Source organism: Channa argus, chromosome 13 (assembly GCF_033026475.1).
Source record: "Channa argus isolate prfri chromosome 13, Channa argus male v1.0, whole genome shotgun sequence".
In the NCBI taxonomy this organism is placed as follows: domain Eukaryota; kingdom Metazoa; phylum Chordata; class Actinopteri; order Anabantiformes; family Channidae; genus Channa; species Channa argus.
Window position 1 is genome coordinate 3,819,342 of NC_090209.1, and position 23,040 is coordinate 3,842,381.

At 39.5% G+C, this 23,040-nt stretch overlaps 2 protein-coding genes across 4 annotated transcripts; both read left to right on the forward strand.

Annotated features, from left to right (window-relative positions):
- The first annotated feature begins 696 nt into the window (after positions 1-696).
- LOC137139321 (6-phosphofructo-2-kinase/fructose-2,6-bisphosphatase 1-like) lies at positions 697-11,722 on the forward strand. Of its 2 annotated transcripts, none has more exons than XM_067526384.1 (14): positions 697-891; positions 5,123-5,248; positions 5,394-5,490; positions 5,648-5,714; positions 6,923-6,997; positions 7,084-7,140; positions 7,215-7,336; positions 7,430-7,637; positions 7,748-7,894; positions 8,054-8,158; positions 9,269-9,398; positions 9,522-9,584; positions 9,658-9,722; positions 10,850-11,717. In XM_067526384.1, exons 1-14 carry the CDS (start codon positions 840-842, stop codon positions 10,907-10,909), a joined length of 1,374 nt encoding a protein of 457 aa, XP_067382485.1. In that variant the 5' UTR covers positions 697-839; the 3' UTR covers positions 10,910-11,717. The 2 variants fall into 2 exon arrangements, with proteins under 2 accessions (XP_067382485.1, XP_067382483.1); XM_067526382.1 differs by lacking the exon at positions 697-891 and adding an exon at positions 3,673-3,795 and having other exon boundaries at positions 10,850-11,722.
- An 87-nt stretch (positions 11,723-11,809) lies between these two features.
- Positions 11,810-22,995, forward strand: itih6 (inter-alpha-trypsin inhibitor heavy chain family member 6). Of its 2 annotated transcripts, XM_067526380.1 has the most exons (17): positions 11,812-12,364; positions 12,918-12,953; positions 13,961-14,115; positions 15,569-15,679; positions 15,805-16,052; positions 16,597-16,766; positions 16,887-17,003; positions 17,121-17,292; positions 17,412-18,974; positions 19,085-19,117; positions 20,419-20,436; positions 20,551-20,598; positions 20,688-20,717; positions 20,862-20,906; positions 21,011-21,124; positions 21,222-21,605; positions 21,994-22,995. In XM_067526380.1, the coding sequence occupies exons 1-17, from the start codon at positions 12,251-12,253 to the stop codon at positions 22,254-22,256; spliced, it is 3,621 nt and encodes a 1,206-aa protein (XP_067382481.1). In that variant the 5' UTR covers positions 11,812-12,250; the 3' UTR covers positions 22,257-22,995. The 2 variants fall into 2 exon arrangements, with proteins under 2 accessions (XP_067382482.1, XP_067382481.1); XM_067526381.1 differs by lacking the exon at positions 19,085-19,117 and having other exon boundaries at positions 11,810-12,364.
- The last annotated feature ends 45 nt before the right edge of the window (positions 22,996-23,040 follow it).

Consider the following 23,040-nt stretch of genomic DNA (forward strand, 5'->3'; position numbering starts at 1 on the left):
TGTAAGTGACTTTGTATGAGTCAGCAAAGTTAGAATTTGTAGACTAGATATAAAAAGAATTCGGTATGAATTGGTTGACTAACAGAAGAATCTATGTTCATAAAGGCCTTTGCCCAAAACCTGTTGGTTAAGAAGATTCTTCCATTAGTCAACCAGTGTTGCCAAGTTCTCTCTATCTCTAGATTCCTACTTTAGCGTCTTAATAACCGGTGAGGAAGTGACAGCACACTTCTCCTATAGTGGATCTGAAGACTGCACATTGGACAAAAGTGAGATTACTAGATCCCTAAAGTCTTCTCTGCTTCAGGCTAGCAGAACAATCTCAGTGGTAGAGTTGCTGTGTGGCTAATGTGGACACTAGGTTGGAAGAAGACTATAAATAATAATAATAATAATTCTAGGTCAGTAGCAACCAGCTTGACTGTTCCATAGTTTACTAAAATAACTAAGCAAGTGGATCAATTCCAAGTTAATTAATTTGACTTGTTGTCAAATATCACACCCTCCCCATTTATTTAAGTCTGTAGAACAAAGTTCAGTTTGACCTTTGCACTTGTTGTGACGCTTCCTCAGAAGCTTGCTACTCCCTCGCCATGTGTGTATGTTGTGAACTCTGGCAATCATTAAAGGACAAGCCCAGCGTGCTGCTATCATATGTCCATGTGGCATGAAAATAGAAGGCTTCGAGAGGTAGGCCGGGGGTGGGGGGGTTGAGAATCCTTTGGCAGAGGGGTTTAGTTGCTTTAAAAAGAGCATCGGCACGTTCTTTCTGACCACATAATCCAGACTGTTGATTGTCCTGATGTTCTGCTGCTTGCTTTGCTGGAGTGCAGCACAGAATGGAGCTTCCCCAGCCGGAACATAAGAGGCTCACCAGGTGCGACAGCGCAGGTAAGGCCACTAATGAACTGTCTCTACAGAGAGCATCTCAAAGAAGAAACCTCCCAGCAAGGTTCTGACACTTACAGCCCATAAATATGCTCATACTGATTGGAGGTTGGATATAAAGGCATAGAAGTGAACACTTTGGGTTGTAATGTAATGCAGTGTATTAATTGAGTAACTTCTTCAGTACGTGTAACAGTTGCAGAAGTAGCTGCTAAAAAAAATAAAATAGGAAGTTAAGCTTGGTTTGTTGGTGTGGTTGCTCTTATGTTACAAGGTGCTTTGCAAATGAACATGTTGCAGGACATGTGTTGTAGGAATGACGTGAGGTACTTTAGGAGCCAGGTCTTGCAACTCAAGGTATCTGACATTACTCATATTTGATTTTTAATTTACTCCTAAAACACCTCCAACAGTTTTGTGCTGAAATCCTGTCAGCGGAACCGCGCACACATCTTTGAATGGTTAAGAATTTTCCACTGGCACATGAAGCTTGTGTTGGAAATATCTGATTTTCAGAACTATCACATTAGATTCTGTGGTCAAGTGTTTGACTTAAGGGAACATTTGAAAATTACCCTTGATGTCCTGTAATGCAGCAGTGAGAGAGCACAAGATAAAAAAACCAAGATATGAAATAGATAGTGATGAGTCAGTGTCAAAAAGAACTGCAAAAAAACGTGTTCATACCACTATTCTTCAAGAGGAAGTGCAGTTGTTGATAGTTGGAAGAGGAAAGAAACAGACTTATTATCAGTCTTTATTTATTTAAATCACAAACCATTCCTTAAATAATAATTATAAAATAGTGTAGTTGCTCTTTACATTTACCTTTTTTTATGAATTTCTTATATTTCTAAATTAATTTCTAGATCGCTACATTCTGTAAAGTGCCTTGAGATGACTTTGTTGTGAATTGGCGCTATATAAATAAAGTTGAATTGAAATTGAATTGAATTACATCTACCAACAGTCAAGTAAATAATATTAGCTCCACCTCAACCAAGTACTTAGAAATGTTGTTTACATTAGTGATAATGATGCAATAGTACAACATAACATATACACTTAATCTTTTGATGCCTCAGTGGATTAGCTGTTAATATTACTACAACTTTACTTAAAACAACAAAACTGATCAGTCCACACCGTTCAGACCAGCCCCTGATCTCCCTGCTCTGAAACAGCTCTGCCTGTCTGTCTATGATGTGAACATCCTGCCAGTTACTAGTTGAGTGCAATAAAAAAATGTGTAAAACTTAGTATCAAACAGACTTAGTTTAAATGTTCTGACTGATTAGAAGGGCAAGCATCACTCAAAAATATTTCGTTTTAGCCAATTTCTTTACAGTAATATTGTCTTTGTTGTTGCAAAAACTGTAAGGCAAGTTTTTATTGACCTTGCTTGACCTTGGCCTTGATTGACAAGGCTTTACGGGTTATGGGTGTTTTTTAACTACTCAGCTCAACAGCTGAATTTACACAAAAGCCCAAAGGATTTACTCAATGCGAATCAAACTTACAGCCATACAGATTAATACACAGTGGTCAGGAATCTAATTATCAAGTCTCTGAGACTAATCATCTCCTACGTGTCCCTGCTGGGACAGCTTCCTGATGAAGCTCTGGTCTAAAGACAGTGCAGACAGAAGGTCTGCTGACGTGTGAATGTAGCATTTGGTCACCATAAACAGACATTCTGCATTTGTAGGAACATTTACATATATTTCTGCTAAAATCTATTTTTAAAAAGTTGCATGCTGTCTATTAAAAGACCCTCTTAAGTTGTAACGTAACTGTTTTAATAATGGGCATAATAATAAACAACAGCAAACTTCTAAACTGTTTGTAGACTACATATAAAAAGTACATTTTATCAAGTAGATGCAAAGACAAAAAAACTGTGTGTCTGACTGTCTTTTCTGAGGTTTCCAGAGTTTTGAGAGACTTTTATCTGGGTTCTTTTAAAAGTGTACAGTCCTACGTGCATATGTTATCATTCCAGGCCAATCACGAACTGAGTGGACACAGTGTTTCACACAGAGAAGAAGGCAGAAATGCAGCAGAAAGGCTAATTATAATGAAACTGAAATTATCCAAAATTATTTCAGTAGAGACCCAGAATGAAATATGGAGCCAAATTATGCATTAAATGACCTCTAATTAATTGCAAATCAGTGATTTTACTTGTATTTAACCCAGTTATCATTGGGGTAGATCAAATTACTCTTCCACAACTCACCATGGTCGGCAATAGCATTTAGCTGCTGCAAATACAAAATGTTTATAAAGTAAAGTTCACCGGTAGAAGTAAATATACTGAAGTACTGTACCTACGCATATTTTCTGGTTTTCATATTTTCCCTTTGGTCGTTTAAATCTATTTCATACGTTCATACTGTAGAAAGTCAGGGAAATGTCCCGAGCAACCTGTTTCTTAGAGCAGCAAACAATGGCCAAATATGAAGTTAGGGTTTAAACTGCCCTCCAGTGGTAAGAAAGGAGCAAACATGTGATCGAGATTTACACTTTTTGAAGAATACACAGCTTGTTCAGCAGCATCAACACACATCATAATTCATGAGAAGTTGCTGTGTAGTTGACATCACCACAGCAATTGTGGGAGCTTGGTTGAGCTTTTTAAACATTAAAACAGATGGAGAGGCAGACTAGTTCCTTCCCCCTCCTGCTTACCAAGTATTTCTACTTAGCCACAGTCAGCTGACCTGCAGTATGTAGAGTTCAATGAAGCACATGCATGCACACTCACAGAGCTGTGCGCCTCCGTTGATGCCCCTGTCATGGTCGTCACCATTGAAATGTCCACAGAGCAGAAGAAACTCACACAGACTCCTCTGCTGAAGATCTGGATTTCGTGGATAGTCTTCAACTCGAACCACAGGAGGGGATGTAAGTGCAATACAAGTCTGTCAGCTAGAACAGATGATTAGATTATCTCTTGTGCTTTACCTCGACCTTAACTCAGTTCATGATGAACAGCTCAAACACAAGTGACCTCCATTAGTCATAGGTTTGGTTCTGACTTGGATGGATCCTCCTGTTGCTTCAGGTAAGGATTGTGCTCGGTTCTGTCAGGGAAGGCAAGCCGTCAAAAGCAGAAGTCTGAGAAACAACTACAGAATGCCAGTCAGACTGGACCAAGCCAGGTCTGAGCCGGCTCTCTATTCAGTGTCTGACGTGGCCATTTGAGCATGTTGCTGATAAAGCATACTTCATTCATATTCGAACAGCCTGGAGGCAAAAACTCTCCCTGTCCCCATATAGACACACACGGGTCATCTGGGTACGTCTGGGGGCACAGCGAACTGGAAAGCAGTTCGTCAGTCTGCTTCATATGTTACTGACCCCACACGCAGACACGCACATGACTGTTGGGTCATAAATGAGCTTAAAACGCAATTAAGTTTAAAAAAAAAAAACAGGTTTATGTGGAAATGTGTTGTCTCATCACTGAAGTCATTCTACAGTGCATCCAGATAGAATTCACAAGGTGCTTCAACAAAGTATGAAGCAAAAGCCATGAATACTTATGAACATGTGATTTTTTTAATTTGTTTATTTTTAATAACATTTGCTAAGATTTCAAACCAACTTATTTCACATTGTCTTTATGGGGCATTGTTTGAGGAATTTTGAGGAAAATAATAAATTCAATCCAGTTTGGAGTAAGGCTGTAACATAACAAAATATGGAGTGAGGTGCTGGGAATATTTCATCACACAGTGATCAAATGTTAGCTTGTTTGAACTGTGGCCTCATTAAATATTTTGAGTTTTGATACAGTCTGAACTAAGGCTGTAGATTGGTCCAACAGAAAAGCTGGTAATATAATAGAGACGTTGTTGCATGTAGCTGAGCTGAAGCAAGGACATATTTTTACACACTTGTCATGACTGTCAGCCATGTGGTGCAGCACACAAGTTGAATTTTTCACACATTTAAGGGTGTATTTGTATTATCCTATTGTATTACTATTATGTGTCACTTTATATAATTTTGTTTATGTTTGAGTGGAGGATGTACTCTGTTAAGATACAGGCAGATAAGCTGAGTGACTCACTACAATGGTTTATAGACATTTGAGCTGCATCATGGAGCCTCATTCTCTCTCTTAATGGAACCCGCACTCAGACACACTCACAGCCTCAGAGATCTTTGTGTTACTTTTTGCCATTGCTCTGCTGCTGAGTAATGTATGTGTTTGTCTTCATCTCAGCCTCGGTGCCTCAGCTCTTTAACTCTCCTACAATGATTGTGATGGTGGGACTCCCAGCCCGAGGAAAGACATTCATCTCCAAAAAGCTGACTCGCTACCTTAACTGGATCGGAGTTCCTACAAAAAGTCAGTTCCCGACATGAATATTAAAATTCTGATAATATGGTGTATGAAAGAGGCACAGATTTAAATGTTTTAATGTTAATCATACTCTAAATTCTATGAGCTTGCACTAAAACATATTCTAACCTCCATTGCTCCAACCCTCCAGCGTTTAACGTGGGCCAGTACCGAAGGAAGGCTGTCAAGATCTATAAAAACTTTGAATTCTTTAAACCTGATAATGAGGAGGCCATGACGATACGCAAGTAAGGACTAAATACATACATAGAGTTTAATGATTAGAGGTATTTTAGGAGTTTTTTTCAATATGTATCTATTTTGTCTTTTAAATGCTGCATTCGTGAGTCATAATATTTAGTAGCTTATGCTCCTTTGCCTATGCAAGTGTAACTTGTGTCTCAGGGCCTGTGCAGCAGCCGCCCTCAAAGATGTCAGCGACTACTTCACAAAGGATCAGGGTCAAATTGCCGTGAGTAAGAGGACAACTGAAACTGTCCCTCTTATCCCAATTAAAACACACTCATTGTTTTATTGGATTTTTCTCTATTCTTCAGTCAAGTCTTATCGAAATTAAAGGTGCAGGCCACCAATTTGACACATAAACTACTATTCATGGCGATAACATTTGTATGAAGACATTTGTGACTATTTGAGCTTTTAATAAAATAGTTTAGTATTTGTTAAGCAGGATACAATGCGACATCGAGGTACCTGTATGTGGGTGATAATAGGTCTTTGTTGCTATAACTGTTGACTGTACAATTTGTATTAGACATATGCTTAGATTTAGAAGTCGCTATAAACCATCTGTAGTGAGCCAGAGGCACGTGGAAATGGAAAGGCTGTTTATAGTTGATATATTTGTCGTCCTAGGTCTTCTGCATACACCTACTTGCACACAGGTGCAGAATCTACAATGTCCAAAATGTACAGAATGTGTGTGAGTCGGCCATTGGCTGCAGTCTTTGCAGTTTCTTCTTGTTCCACTTCCTGGCACCGAGAAAAGACACAATCCTATTAGTTCTTTGTTACTGGCTTGGTGTGTCTCTGATCTAAGCACATTATCTTGCTGGACCACAACATTAAAGTTGTGATTTACACTTCATTTCATAGAAAATTGTCTATTGACTAAGTTCTGATTAAGTTACTAAGGCATCTGATGTAATCTGATAGGACTTTGCGTTGATGTTTTCTCCTTGTCTTAGATTCTTGCTGCCTTGTCGCTTCGGATAAAATGCTAAATGACTAAATGTAAATGTAAATGCATATGGTGATTATCACTGTTTACCTGCAATATTGCAACGTTGCATAAAAGAAACTATACCTGGATTTTTGTTCAGTCACATTGCAATATGAGTTTTTCACTAAATATTTTGTACAGGAAAAATACTATAAAAAGATAAATGAAATAAATGATGAATAAAATAAACAATTTTTATGTTATAATTCAAAATCAGTGTATTCTTCACTATATAGTCTTTGTCATAACATCTTAAAATATTTGAAATCTATATATATATACATATATATCTTGTAACAGAATATGTTGTCTTAGAATTCAGATGCTTGATTTGTTGACAGCTATAAATAGTAGAGTGTGTTTCATTTCCAAATATTTAAAATGCATTGTATCACTAAAACAGCAGTATCTTATTACTTACTTACTTACTTATACAGGTATTTGATGCTACTAACACCACCAGAGAGAGGAGGACAATCATCATGAGTTTTGCAAAACAGAGGGGCTACAAAGTAAGTGTAGCTAATTGCTTTGTTTTCAAGAATCCACCAAAATTACTGTGATGTCTGACGGAACTTCTGAAGAAATGTGTTTGCAGGTGTTCTTTGTGGAGTCGATCTGCGATGACCCTGAAATCATTGCAGAAAATATCAAGGTGAGAAGAACCTTTTTATGTTTGAGGCTGAGATTTGTTCACAGCTAAATTCCTAAACTTCATTTTCCTTCCAGCAAGTAAAATGTGGGAGTCCAGATTATGCGGATCATGACATGGATGAAGCCATGGAAGACTTCATCCAGCGCATCGAATGTTACAAAGCCAGTTACATGCCAATAGATGATGACAAAGACAGGTACTTAAACTTGATTTTTTACTTCATGTGATAATCACAGATAAACTTTTATCCTAACTCAGACTGTTTTCCCTCACTATTTAAACCAAACAGGAAGCTTTCCTACATCAAGATTTTCGATGTGGGCAGTAGATACTTGGTGAACAGGGTCCAGGACCACATTCAGAGCAGGATCGTGTACTACCTCATGAACATCCATGTCACGCCAAGATCCATCTACCTGAGCCGCCATGGAGAGAGCGAACTCAACCTTTTAGGTCGCATTGGTGGGGATTCAGGGCTGTCCCCGAGAGGACAGAAGGTGAGTAGACTGAACCATAATAAGAAAGTCCAATTCATTAATGCAGATGACACATTTTAAATACATAACAGTTTCACGGTTGTCTTCAGTTTTACCTTAATTCTCTCCAGTATGCAGATGCCTTGGCAAAATTCATCAGAGATCAGAATATCAAAGACCTGAAAGTTTGGACCAGCCACATGAAGAGGACCATCCAGACTGCAGAGACTCTGGGAGTCCATTATGAACAGTGGAAGGCCCTCAATGAGATTGACGCTGTGAGTTTTTGTGTGTTTTTACATACAACCTAAACCGTAATGAATTCCTTCAAATACATTTCTAAATGATGTTTCCACATGTTGCATCTTTCCAATTGTGCCCAACTTTGTTCCCACTTCAAATGATGAGATGATGCCATGTGACTTTTTCTCTGTAAGGGTGTATGTGAGGAGCTAACCTATGAGGAGATTCAGGAGAATTTCCCGGAACAGTTTGCAATGAGAGACCAGGGCAAGTATTGTTATCGTTACCCTAAGGGTGAGGTGAGTGTTTCTCTGAATACACTGACTTAAAACTGTTATTTAACTAAAGATCTATCATTTGGAATTTATCAGCAATGTGAAAAATGCCCCTGACTGTGATTTCAGTCCACTAGGGCAATGTGGGGGTGTTAGGAGTGAGTTAGATAAGAAAACAAATTATTTTCTCATACCTGTCCTTTAATTGCTCTGTTCAGAAAGAATAAATGACTGTCAGCTTTTAGTGGTGTTTAGTTTTGTCATATTTGTCTAATATGCCTATGTGCTACAGTGCCATGGTTACTATTTGCATCAGTGTCACATACATATCTTACAAATTGTTTATAAGATCATTCTGTACTAGAAGGATGTTCTCTATGCATAAATTAACAATATGTAGCTGGTTCAGGTGCTTCACTGTAAAAGGGAAGAAACTGGAGACTTTGTTTGCATCATTAAAGCAGGACATTTATCCATGTGTTCCTGTTCCTTCATCTCAAAATGTTTATGTGATAATTTTCTTTCTGGTTTATAATCTGCGGATGTATTTAATAGTAATTCATCTTGTGATTACTAAAATCCATTATATCCATTATGTAAAAAAAGTAAAGTCTAAAAGTATTAGCTTGGAAGCTAATCTCGGTCTAATTTAGTCTAATTTTTAGACACCTGAATGCCGACAGTTTAGAAGACAAAGTTCCCCAAAGCTCACAAATGAACACAGGGCCCATTCAGGATTTTGTCTTGAGCTGGTGAATGCTTCCTAACCCTGGTAAAACCAAATTTTCATTTTTAAACTTTAGTTTTTGTACAAGTAAAAAAAAAAAAAACAAGACATACAGTAACATTTTTCCTAAAGAGCTAAAGACGTTCTATTGAGCAGATGTTTTAGCTTTGGACAGAGCTATGCTATACAGTAAGTTCATATATTTAACAGATAGATGTCAGATTGTTTTTTTAAAAAAAATGTTCATGTAGTTCTCACAAAGAAGGCAAATAACCTTATTTTCTTAACTCACCCAAATCTATCCTGCTAAACATAAATATGTTAATTATGAAATGAAAATGGATTGAGGAAGATAATAAGAGTGTAGCTGAATAAAGAAGAGACTCTAAACTATCTCTCTTTTTCAGTCCTATGAGGACCTAGTTCATCGTCTAGAGCCGGTCATTATGGAGTTGGAAAGGCAGGAAAATGTTCTGGTTATCTGCCATCAGGCTGTAATGCGCTGCCTGCTGGCCTACTTCCTAGACAAACCTTCAGGTACTGAGAATCCCCCAACCACACACACCAGCACTGCATGGACGGGCTTCCCTTCTATTTGACTCAGATTTATGTGATGTTGTCACACAAATACTCACTAATTCTCTTTTTTGTCTTCTAAAGATGAGCTGCCCTATCTAAGATGTCCACTTCACACAGTGCTTAAACTCACACCAGTAGCCTACGGTAGGTAGTGTTTGATTGCTGCACATGTCTGTAAATCTTTTTTCTGACAATCTGAGTCTCTCTACACTTGTAGGCTGCAACGTGGAGTCGTTTTTCCTCAATATTGAAGCAGTCAACACACACAGAGAAAGGCCAACAGTAAGTTTCCACACAAGCACAAAGCTGCCATGACATGTTTGTGGTACACACTGATGGCAGGCAGGCATGTTTTGTTATTAATATTTACTTTTGAAATAAATATGTCCAGGGGAAAGGAATGAGTGAACATGCAGCAAAATTCATCTTTTTTACATACATAAGTACATAATATGTGCATATGTGCCTTATACATTTTTATTTATTTACTTTCTGTCCTTTCGGCTTATCCTGTGAGTTCAGGGTCGCCACAGCGGATCATGGTCCGCATGTTGATTTGGCAGTTTTTAGACCAGATGCCCTTCCTGACGCAACCATCCCCAATTTCTACTGGTCTTGGGCCAGCACTGCACAGCTAGGGATGGGAAGGGGCTGTTGGGGGTTCAGTGTCTTGCCAGGAGACACTCTGACATATAGCCGGGGCCGGGATTTGAACCACTGACCCTGTGGTCCCAATATGTGCGTCATAAATAATATTATATTATTATTTCTGCAGAAATCTTAAAGGTTCAGTTCTTTTAACACAAGGTTGAATCGATTTAAGGAAAGAAATTTATTCAAAGAATTTAATTTGTAAAATCATAATTAAAATAATCACCGTTTATTATTCATATTTTTTTCATTCAGAAATATACCCTTAGTGGCAATAAAAAAGAAAATGTTGAAGGCTACACACTGGTGAAACTAAAAATTTTAAAGATAGAAATATTTAATTGTGAAGTAAATTCACATTTGTGCTATAAGTTGCAAAAATGTTTTAAAATAATGAATGAAAAGTGAGGCCGATGATCTCTGTTACATCGAGACTTGAAGTGAAACAAAAATATCACAGGTGGAAAACATGAACCTATGTTGACCATTTCATAAACTGTCAGCTGACACCATGTGTTTGTGATGTTACAGCACATAACACTATAAAAAAGACCAAGAATCAAAAGAAAATCTGAAACAGACTGTGTCCATTTCCTGCAACAAACAAACAAATATACAAATGTAGAATTTGTAAAATAGTATGACTTGTAGCTCAGGGTGGCTAATGTGTAAATTACTATAAATTACTATAAATTAATATTTCTTTTTATTTTCACACTTTATATAAACTCTCAATATTTGTGTTGCTGTCATTGCAGAATGTGAACATCAACAGAAACCCTGAGGAGGCTCTGCAGACTGTTCCTGACCACATTTAAACATGATTTTGTGGGGGGGGGTGCAGGGGGGTTTTCTTTGTGTTATCTGCACTAAATAATAGATTTACACTCCACTTACAATGTTACAATGGAAATCAGAAGGCTTCAAAGTAGAAGGATCAAAAAAAGTAGAATGGGACAAAGAAATTATGTGAAAACATCTGGTGCAGTGACTGACAGGGACGTAAGAGATACTGTAGCTGAGGAGGTTCTAATTTCAACATGTCTGTGAGATGTTCCTGTCTTGTCTGACTATAGTTTGCTTTTCTCAGTATGTTAAGATATCACCTTCTTTACAAATGAGTGAGGGATAAAAAACAAGTTTAGACTTTTTCCCTTGGAATTTCAAACTTTAAACTTATAATACAGATTGTTTTCCTCAGAATTCTGGATTCTTTTCTTAGAATACTGACTTTTCTCCTCATAATTGATTATTTAAAAAAAAAAATCCGAATTCTGGCTTAAGCTCGTACTGTTTTGGCCTAGTTTTCTGAGATTATAGTTTTAAACTTTTTATGAGAGTTCAGTTTTTTTTTTGGTGTCCCCGATCTTCTTGCTATAACCTAAACTCAATGCTCATATAATACTTAAGCGTGTTAAGTGTGTTTTTGACTAACTATAAGGTAGGTATGAGTGGCTTGGACAGCTCCCAAACAAATAAAATATTTTGTCAAATGTATGTGAGAAATAAAAATTCAGGCAGGTAACTGAAACAATGTAAAGTATATAATGTAATTAAAGGGCCATCTACCACATGTAATTACTGAGAAAATAAAAAAAATAAGTCAGATTATTCTTTGTGTTATATTGTTAACTCTCCTACAGAAACACATAATACTGATCTTTTCAGTTAATGAAAAAACAGCAATCAAGAGAAAAGAAAACTCTCAAATCCTCAAGTCTAACTCAGTCAGGAGAATTTGTAGGTGCACAGAGGGGAGGGGGGTAGCTGCACAGTTTCCTCACATGCTCACATAGTCGAGCAGGGGTTAATAATCCCTCATTTCTTCTGGACCTCTGTGGCTGATGCCTCGACATTTTCACTATGCATGGACTCCTGTTTCGGCTCTGCAGGACTAACGCACCTTTCTGACTGAGCCTTTTTTTCTTCTTCTTTATCTTAACTGCCATCACAGCACATATATAAACACATATAGTGTTGTTAACATTGCATTAGAGTAGTTTAAACAAAGGTAAAGGGAGGGAGGGAAGAGACTGTCCCTTGGTGTAAAATGTAAGGTGTGTGCACACAGCGGCCTGCTGTTCGAGCTGCTTCAGTCCCGCTGACAACTCGACCCCACCGGGAGTTCATCCTCTACTGGGGCCTCAGCCTCATCTATTATGGACACAATGAACGTAAAACCTCTGTGTATTCTACTTTTATTCACTTTTTATGCTCAAGATGGATTATCGGTGCACTATGAAGCACACCTGGGAGCAAATATTCTTTTGCAGGTAAGGATTTTGTTTGTGTGTCAAAAATCAGATTCGCAAGTAAACAGTAAACTCCGCAACTTTATTTTATGAATAACCATTCAAACTACGCCTTGACCATGTTGTGTAACTATTTGTGTATACTGTTTGTATTGTGTACTAAATTACATTGTATTGTGTGTTGTGTTTTTTCATGAAGACTCTACATTTGGCAATGTTAAATGCATAGAATATGCAGCAGTGGACTGACACAGCAATCGCTTGATTTCAAGCGGAACATTTGAGAGCAGAGCTGCACTCGCGTTGGACCTGTGCACAGTGCAAGCATTTGTTTCCAGTTCCCCTTCATTTTATGAATGGCTTTGATTCAAGACTATTTTGACACAAAATGAATCAACCAACACATGGGCAGATTGTGGACATTAGTTCTAAAAGGAGGCATTTTGAACAAACCTTTGTACAGAGAGATGCAGTTATGCATTTTACTCTGATGTCTGTCTTGAGAAGGCTTAAGGCTCATTTCACACAAACTAGCCGTATACTTAATTGACCTTGTGTCTTGTTTCTGTTGCAGAGAGTAAAACATCACAGCAAACCAACAAAACCAGTGGTAAGTTTGTGAGATTTCTATGTATTAGTCCAGTATATCAAATGCTAAATATTCCTGAAATTATTCAATTATAATGTAGTTATTTAGTTTAAAATCCTATTTTTGCACTGTGTATATGGTATATTAAGACAAAGTTTGTAGACATGAATGAGGGATTAGCTTAGCAAGTCATGTGAAAATATTATATTTGTACAGAGTAAGTAAGAGTAACTGAGGTTCCCTCTAAGCCCCCCTGCACTATACCCCTTACTTCATTGTACTCAGTAGTACTTGGTGCCTTCTGTACAAAACAAAACGTGTGGCTCTATTCTCACACATTACTTTTAAAATCTATAATATCTATGAAATGCCATAGACACATTTATGTGATAAACCTAGCTTTTCATTCACACCGATAAAATGTCTCTCGGAGTATCATCAGTAGCTTCAGTGTTAACTAGGAAGCAGTTCCCTGAAAACACAGTAAATCAGTCTGTATAGCAAAAACCACAGTTTTCCTAAGTACAGGCAAGCTGGAAGACTGATGTGGCTCTCTTCATCTTGCCGTGTCGCCTCGTCCGGCAGTCCATGGCCAGCATTGACCAGATTGGTCTCAGCAGGCGCCGGTGTTGCCCAAGTAAACAAGAGAAGGGCAGAGACGCCATGCAGGGAACTAGTTTGTGTTGTTTCGTTGACTTGTCAGGTCGGTGCAGGGCAACCTGTGATGTGTGGGGGTTGAAGCTAAGCAGTGAGGGTTATGATTTGTTTTCTTGTGGACATGAATAGTGTGTTTAGGTAAGAACGATTATGATTTTAATAAAAAAAGACCTGAAATTTGAACATCAGAGTCTAAAAGAATAGGTGAAAAACTGCACCATCAGCCCAACAAACCATCCTTTCCTGCCTTCAGTGGACCTACAATAAACGACGTCTCTCACAGATGTTGGTGTTAAAGAATCCTCCTACAGCATTCCTCACCTTTGTCACACTTTCAAAGTGATTTGTGCATGTATTTGTTCTGCCACTAGTTGAAGGTAACAGCCTACCATGTCAAGTGTTCAGTGGTGTCCCGCTATGCTGTTACCACAGTCCAGAGTTCAGTGTGGAACCAGCTCCCCATCATTAAGGAGGCTGCCTTTGAGGTGGACCTCCCCTCCACCGCTTTCATCTCCAACTTCAGCATGTGAGTCAGTCCTTCCTGCATTTGTTCATTAACATGCTTAGAGGGTTGTTTATTTCTTCTTTGCTTTACGTCTGCTCTCCGTCATTACTGTGGAACTCAGGAAATCTAACCAATCATTGTCTGACTTGCTGGGTTTCCAGTGGTGATTCCACATGGCTACAAATGGTGACTTTGTTTAACATTACAGCTCATGTACCCACACCCACATAGTACTATTGCCTGCAGAAAGAATATTTTCCTGTTCTAGTAAATAAATAGGAGTAATGCTCACGTTGATGTGCAGAGTTCATAAATAAATCTTTACAGGAATTGTGTAATGAACTAGAATTCCGGTCCAGAGGTGATGCATAATTTGATTACCAAGAGCGTTGGAAAGAAGCCTCCTTTAAAAATGCTAAATTTAAACAGAACCAAACAAGTCAACATTGCAGGACAAACAGCAAGCCGGAGCTGGATTCAGGAGAGGAAGCAGGTCAGGAGGAGGGGGAACCTGAGAGCAGATGAATACCAGCCCTTGTAGTTGCGGGTCAGAAAATTAATAGAGAAAATGACAGGAGTTTGCCCACTCCCCACTTTCTCCCCCACACAGTTTACCAAGGCACCGAGCCAGTTTAGATATGCTGCACCCGCACGCCTACATCTACTGTATGTCTACGTGTCTACACGCAGGGGGATTTAGACTCCAATTTTTTTAAGTATGTGTGAGTCTGGTGCTTGTAGAGGTTTTTACAGCCATCACATTCCTTTCTTTTTTATGAGTCTTTCACAGACGTGCACTAATACACATACATTTTTTCCCCCCCGGCACAATCATAACCTGTATCATTCATCTGCACATCCCCAAGTACCCAGAGGAAAAAAAGCTGTGGCAAACATATAGAGCTCTGTGTGTAGGTCACTGGTGTATAGCCATACAAACACACACACACAGACACACACGTCTATAAATACTATACAGGCGCCTACATTTTCCACTCTGTGTGTCACCCAACAGGCGCCTCAAGCATGTGGGTTTATTTTAGTTAGCTTTTGATGTTTTTCTCTTTGCATATATTTGTTCAAAGGACTTGACCTTAACTTAGCACCTTGTCACATGACATCATCGGTCACCAATGTCCAGGGAAATACACTGTTGACTTGGTAGGGATTCTTTTGGGTGTGGCTACCTCAACGCGTCAACGGCCGGGAAGGTCTCTCTTCGTTAATGTTGTTTTTAAAGGGGAAATTAGTTTATGACCCCACCTCTGTTTCACAGGCTTTGACCTTCATCTGTAAACTGGCATAATGCGTGTTTGTGAAACAGCTGTGGAAACACAGGGAGCAAAATAAAATCAACCGTGCTTAACCACTCAATGCTGTCCATGTTTGACTGTCTGAAATATAATCTGGCTTCTGTGAGTCACACAAAGAAGCATTTCTTCTACTTGTTCTTCTTCTTCTTCGATCCCATCAGCACCTCCAACGGAAAGGTGTACGTTGCCCAGGTGAAGGAAAGAGCTGCCGCCAGGAAAATTTATGACGCTGCTAAGAAGCAAGGAAAAACAGCTGGACTTGTTGCTACGAAGTCAGTCACAGGCAAAAATTCATTTTACTGACCTTTAGACTAAGCATATAATTTACTGAAGAAACAATGTACATTTAATTTGAAATGTTAGACTAATTTTACTCTTCCGTTCCGCTGCATTGAAGAGAGAGGGAAATTGAGAAGTTTCGTGTGGCTGTGAGTGTACCGTCAGGAGATTGGATGTCCTTCTCCCTGACCTATGAGGAGCTGTTACCGCGACGACTCGGCCATTATGAGCTCAGTTTGGGCCTGAGGCCTGGACAACTTGTTCAGAACCTGACGTTGAATGTCAACATCCTAGAGCAGACGGGCATCAGTTTCATCAAAGTGCTTCCTCTCAGAACAAGCCGACTGTTGTCGAACGCCACTCAAGGTAAAAACTGACATTTACCAATCAAATTATAGTGGAGACGGATTATTAGGATCAACTTTAAAAGAGAAAAATGATCCTTGTTCACATTTTGTAATGGACAAATCCACTGCCTGATATGAATACAGGTCCACAGTAATGAAGTGCGTTATTGTGTTATTTTTTCCAATACACCTAATTACTTTTAGAGAATACAGACAACACTGCCACATCTGGACAGAAAGCCAAAAGCAAATTAGTTTAATTAATAATGACTGCAAACAGGGAGAAAGGCCTAAGCGAATAATTACATCTCAAAGTCACTGCACCTAGAAAGAATTAGTCCGACTCATAACTCTCCCATATAATCATAATCATAATCTTATTTTTAAGATACTTTCATTACATTTGGATGAACATAGTCTTGCTAAGTTAAGCTGTATCACACAGATATAAGACTGGTATCAATGTCCTCATTTGACAAATATGAAAACATTTTACATTATCAATCAAAACATTTTTCACTGTTACATGGCTTTGACTGGGATGTTGGTGGCTCGGCCTGCAGGTGATGCAGACACGCCTCCCTCCACTCATATTGAGCAGAACTCTGGATGTGTTCAAGTTTGCTACAGTCCCAGTCTGCAGCAGCAAAACAGCATCTCCTCCAAGGGTCTTGATGCTGACTTCATCATTCATTATGATGTGGATCTCAGAGACCCCATGGGTGAAATCCAGGTTGGCAGTATTTTATTTCTTTATGGCTTGTCCATAATTGTCCAATACAAATAATTGTGCATAAATGTCACAATACAAAGATAATTTAACTTTTTTTTTTTAATTCTCACTGTCCCTCAGGTATATGATGGTTACTTCGTGCATTACTTTGCACCCAGAGGGCTTCCTGTAGTTCCCAAGGATGTTATATTTGTCATTGATGTCAGTGGCTCAATGATAGGCACCAAGATAAAACAGGTAAAGTGGACAAACACCCAAAAACCTAATGGATGCCCTGTGGTTAGATCTGCGCTGAGATAAGGATACTTTAAAGTATCCCACTCTTCTAAAGATAATGAGTTTTTCTGTCAGTAGACCAAACAGGCCATGTGCAGTATCCTTGGGGACCTTAGAGAGGGGGATCACTTCAACATCATCACCTTCTCAGATAAAGTTCAGACGTGGAAGAAAGGGCGAACGGTCCGGGCAACTCGGCAGAATGTACAGGATGCCAAAGACTTTGTGAGGAGCATTATTGCAGAAGGGTGTAAGTCAAAATGTTATAATGTCTAAACTGCTGATAATCAGTATAATCTATTTTTATTTTTGTTTTGTTGTGTTCTATCTTCAACACTGATTGTCTCCCTTGTTCCCCTCTTGTATTAGGGACCAATATCAATGAAGCTCTACTCTCAGCTGCCCAGCTGGTCAATCCTTCATCTTCTGGCTCTTCCAAAAACCTCTCAACTCGTCGTGTCCCTCTGGTAATTTTCCTAACTGATGGTGAGGCAACCATTGGTGTAACAGTTAGTGACACCATCCTCAGCAATGCCAAGAAGGCTTTAGGTGACGTCTCTCTGTTTGGCCTTGCTTTTGGAGACGATGCAGACTTCCTCCTTCTGAAGCGCCTAGCTCTGGATAACCAAGGCGTAGCTAGGATGGTGTATGAGGATGCAGATGCTGCCTTGCAACTGAAGGGTTTCTATGATGAAGTAGCAAGCCCTTTGCTATCAGACATCAAGCTGTCCTACCTGGATGATCAGGCATACGACATCACCCGCTCGCTGTTCCCAAACTACTTCCAAGGCTCTGAATTGGTGGTGGCAGGAAGGGTTAAACCAGGGGTTAAGGATTTAAAGGTGTCAATGTCTGCCACTGATTTAAAGCACCGCATCAAGCTGGAAAATAATGTGTTGATTTCCCATGCAAAGGGCAATGGGACTGCAGATTTTGTTGACTGTTCGGGGAGTTTTGAAGGCATCTCCCGCTTTGTGCATCGTCTCTGGGCATATTTCACCATCAAAGAGCTGCTACTGGCCAAACTGAATGCAACCGACGCTGCATCTCAAAGGTTATTGGCAGATAAGGCCTCCAATCTCTCTCTCAAATATAACTTTGTCACACCAGTTACATCTTTAGTTGTAGTTAAGCCAGATGCAGACGAAGCAGCTCAAACTGCAAAACCCACAATGGCAGCCACTATAACCTCAACTGCAACGACCAGTACTCCTATCAAAATTTCAGCCGCTGATGTTGCAAAGAAGCTCAATTCACTTTCTAGCCCCAGACCTATAAAATCCAAACCAGAACCTCCTCAGCCACCTCGAAATACACCACAAGCTAAAAAAAGAACGGTCACAACATCCACAGCAAAAACATCAGTTTCGCCCTTAAAGAAAACAACCACCTCAAGTCCGAGCTTCATCAAAACCGCCCCTACATCCTTTTCGGGGAAAAAGCCCACTCATTTCCAGAATAATTCCAAAAGTGACTCTCCTCACCCTGCTGGAAAGATATCCACATCTTTGCTTAATGCACTAAAAACAGCAGCACCCCCTGCACCTGGAAAAAGCTCCACCTTTCAGCCCAGCGCCGTGAAAACAACCACTCCTCCTGCGATGACATTTACCACATCTCCACTCACTTCAGGGAGAAATGACCCCTCACAACTCAGCACAGAGAAGATAATTACGCCTCCTCTAAAAGTGACTGTGTCCTCCACACAGGCAGAGAATAGCACCACATCTGCTCCAGATGTTCCTCAGCCTGAGAACAACACTGCTCTGCCTGAGCTATCACTTCCACTCACCTCTCCCGCTGTGGAACCCAACAAAACTAAACCCGGCATTGACAAGGATATGAGCATTGCGACCCTGGTGTCAGCCACTTTCGCTCCCATGCCCGGTGCAACAGATGGACCACAGCTGTGGGAAGCTGCAGGGCTTCTGGGTAGTTTGTCCACTTATTTCCAATTAAAACTTTCCTGGCTCCTGAAAAGTTACTGGCTAATCACATTGACAGTAGACATCCTTACTGAATGTACTTTATCTTTCCACTAGATGTCTCTACTTCCATTCAGATTCAGAGAAAAGGTAAAGCTGAACTTCCTCTCCAGCTCAACAAATCACTTTTTTCTGAGGAAAACATTTGATTCCATGACTTGGAGACAGGCAGACATAATTGTTTAAGGAAAAAAGATTTCTCTTTCCCCACTATCTACTACAAAGTCTTAGGACCTAACGCTAACCCTTCTTCTAAGTTCAGTTTGATACATTTAAATGTTGTGGTAGAAAAGGAATTCAATATTACAATTTAAAAATCACTGTTAACACACTGTTAACTGTTAACAGTGAAGCTGTTTGAAATGCAGTTACCCTTTTTTACATAGTTATTTTAGTAGGTCATGATCTAGTGGTCATGACCCCTTCAAAGTACCACAATATACGCGGTTTGATTTACCTTATCATGTATCTTATCCATGGGCCTTGAATAGTTATTTATTATTTTCATTCTTAAAAGTTAAGAGGGTTTTTTGGATAAAACGGATCCCATCTGAACTCAAACTGCTTTTGTTGTAGAGGTTCACAAAGCCAAAAGGGTTGGGAACAACTGATTTATTGACCCGAACTGAACTGAACTGAACTGAAATTGATCTCCCTAGAGAGAAATTCAGGTGCCACAGCAGGACAATACATACTGTATCAGCAATGAAAAATACCAGAACAGAAGAACCACAATTCGATACAAACACACTGAATAGAACAAAAGCCCAAAAGCAACAATAATCATGACATATAAGGTGAAGTGCAGTAGACAACAAAGTGTGTGACTCAGTGACAGGCAACACCAAATCAGCCTGCAGTTATCTGGGTCACTTGACTTTGGAAGCAATTGAAACTGAAGTCTAGTAGCAGCAGGAACAAAGAGGTGGAGCAGCCTTGTTTGCCTGTTAATCCTCCCCAGCTGAAAACCACCCAGTTACAATGAGCTGAGGCTGAGTTCATTCAGCCATGTCCTGTTCTGTGCTGACGACAGAATTATTTAAATTATAAAGTTATCAGATAACCTTTAAAATGTAAAGTCCTTATATGACATGTATCTAGTAGGTGAGTAAAACAAGTAAAATAAAGAGTAAGAGTAAAAATTGCTCTATTTTTCTGAAGTAGCCTTCTGGTATCATGGTATGAAAATACGCAGGAAAGTCTTGTGAGTATAATCTCAAAATTGTACCTTGAATACAGTAAATTATTTATTTCCCCTCCAACATGTCTTAAACTGGCTGCTACACTTGTGACAGTTGTTTAATTAAGACTTACCACGATAATCTGCTGCATGACATTAATGGGACTGATGTAAATAACTGATCTAATTTTCTACCTCTTTTAATTAATAGATTTTGACCTTGTGAAAGGTGAGTGTCACTTTTACTTTGTCATATTGTGTCGTTGGCTGTAAAATCAAAGTTGCTGGTTGAACAGAAAATCTCCAAACTTCGTTTCTTACTTTTCTTGCTTTCATTTCCCAGACTACGAAGCTACCTACGACTATGATTATGACCTCAACTATGATACCTGTAAGTTTCCTGTGATTAACACAGGCAGTTCTCTACTGTAGCTGTGTTTGAAAGTTTCTTGTCCAATGTTGCCTTTGGCTTAATTTTAGGGGATGACACTTCAGATGTGGGGTCGTTTGGTAAGCATTCAGTGGGTATTATTTAAAGCCACATGTCTTAAATAATACTGTAAAAGTACAGCTTGCAATATCTAGTCCTGTCATTGATTTCAGTGCTTGGGATTTAGGAGGATTGTCCTTTTGTTCAATGTCTTGTGATTTTAGAATCCGAATCCAGATTGAGCAGTGTCGGAGTCTTTTCCTCATCAGGTTGAGAACCTACCTTTGATTTCTTTGATCTTAAATTTAACCTAGAAGTTTCATATTACTGTACGTGCTGCTGTCCTTTTAATGCTCACTGTTGTGTGTTACAGTCGATGGAGATCCTCATTTTGTGGTCCGGCTGCCAAAACTGCATCAGAACCTTTGTTTCACAGTAGATGGCCGGGCTAATGACGTCCTCAGATTGTTAGAGGACCCAGACAGAGGTATGTGCACCGCTAATGTGCTTAATTTCATCAGGTTGTGTCTTTCGAGTGTTTACTTTCCTGGGGCGCTACCAAATTTGTTTCTTTCCTTTTCCAGAGATCATCGTGGATGGCCACCTGATGGGGGCTCCCTCCAAGCATGGCGTAGAAGACCGTTCCCGAACCTACTTTGACCAGCTCATCATCTCCTCCACCCCAGGTGGCTCTGGTGACATCATAATCACACTCTCATTGGACGCTGTAATGGTGGAAGGGGAAGGGCGGGACATCCTTCCCATCAATCATCAAGGATCCGTGACAAGGCAGGGTGTAACGGTTGCTGTGGACAACAATCACAGCTGTTGGATCGAGCTAGCCAAGGGTGTGCGCTTCCTGGTCCTGTTCCACCACTATAAACACCCCAGCTATTTACAGATGGCTCACCTTGGTTTTTACATCACAGATGGACAGGGGCTTTCTCCCTCAACCCAAGGTCTACTGGGTGTGTAGACATCGCCTGTTTACTGTCATCTCACACTGAGACTTTCTATTCCATTCATTACCCTTTAGTGGTGGAAGAAGTACTCATTCAGTATTGTACTGCATGTAAATACATCCTATTACAAGTAAAAGTGAATTTCAAATTTTAAGATAAAAGTATACAGATATTAGCAGCAACGTTTACTTAAATGCCATATAGGTGGGACACAAACATCTCAAGTGTGATATCAACTAGATATTGTATATTATGTAAGGATCACAATTGGTAAGTGCTGTTACTTAAGTACAGTACTTAGGATCTGATTTCGGGTACTTTATTTCAGAATATACTGAATATACTACTTTGTACTGTACGCTTTCAACCTCTGCTGTCTTTTATCTGCCTACAGGCCAGTTTCAGCATGCTGACATGAGTGTAACTGTGCTGAGGGATCATGTGGACCAAGTTGCTCATGGGACTAACAGGGAAGGAGTTCTGGCCCGAGGTGTCCTGAGGTGGGGATCCGAGCACGTGCCAGTCACCTTGCAAGACAAGATGTTAAAAGACACGGTGCGAAAACGCCACCCCAGCCAGTGTTGGGCCATCCCCAAGACAGAGATAGAGAGACTTCTGGGTCATCCTTACGAGAACTACGTCGTGGATCATGTGTAACTCTAGCTGAGTCAGCTGTACTTTGGTGCCTGTGCGCTGCACAGCTTAGATCACAGCTATTATCATGGTTAGTCTACTAGACAAAAGACGGAAAAGAACTGGAAATTCTCAGTGACTCTTTGAATAGGACTATACCTTAAGGAGCGTACAAACACAGGTGTGGTCACAAAAGAGGAAAAAAGGGGGCGACAGATAAGAGACTACAGTGAAACACAAAACCCTGAAATTAAGGAACGATGAGGAAGATATAGCAAAGGGCACTGAATGATGCCTCTGTGGCTTCTCCATTGCTGAATTTGAATTGAATTCAAGCTGTGTTCTGCCTCCATGACAGAGACGCAATGTTCTCCTGGTCGCATGGCAACCGCAAAATCTCCATTTGTGCTGCATTTGTTTCAGATCATCTTGCACACTAACTCTATTTACGACTTCAAACCTATTTATGAGATTCTTCTTCTATATCATTACAGAGTCATTAATTTGCAAAGCAAGATTCTTCTATTTCAAATAATAAACTATATTTACTAGTACACTACTCTGTGAATGTACTGTACTTAATCACTCACCTGGATGTAGTGTAAAACACAGAAGAAAAACAGCATCTTTCCAGGTTTGCCATGTGCTTTTTATTTTTCTATCATTTCATTCATAGTTTAATTCATTTATTTGTTACACAAGACATTAGGCATTGTTCACATACTAGTGATCAAACAAGGACAGTAAGTTTTCTACTACTCAGCCTGAACTATTTCTTTGTCAATTTCAAGAGATATTGTCAATGGTG

What these genes read in the sequence shown, in the direction of transcription:
- LOC137139321 (XM_067526382.1), top strand. Translation starts at nt 3,687, where the DNA reads ATGGTCGTCACCATTGAAATGTCCACAGAGCAGAAGAAACTCACACAG. An exon ending in CCCTCAATGAGATTGACGCT is followed by an intron (nt 7,895 to 8,053) that starts GTGAGTTTTTGT and finishes TTTCTCTGTAAG; the next exon opens with GGTGTATGTGAGGAGCTAAC. An exon ending in CACACAGAGAAAGGCCAACA is followed by an intron (nt 9,723 to 10,849) that starts GTAAGTTTCCAC and finishes CTGTCATTGCAG; the next exon opens with AATGTGAACATCAACAGAAA.
- itih6 (XM_067526380.1), top strand. Translation starts at nt 12,251, where the DNA reads ATGGACACAATGAACGTAAAACCTCTGTGTATTCTACTTTTATTCACT. An exon ending in ACCCCATGGGTGAAATCCAG is followed by an intron (nt 16,767 to 16,886) that starts GTTGGCAGTATT and finishes ACTGTCCCTCAG; the next exon opens with GTATATGATGGTTACTTCGT. An exon ending in TGACCTCAACTATGATACCT is followed by an intron (nt 20,599 to 20,687) that starts GTAAGTTTCCTG and finishes GCTTAATTTTAG; the next exon opens with GGGATGACACTTCAGATGTG.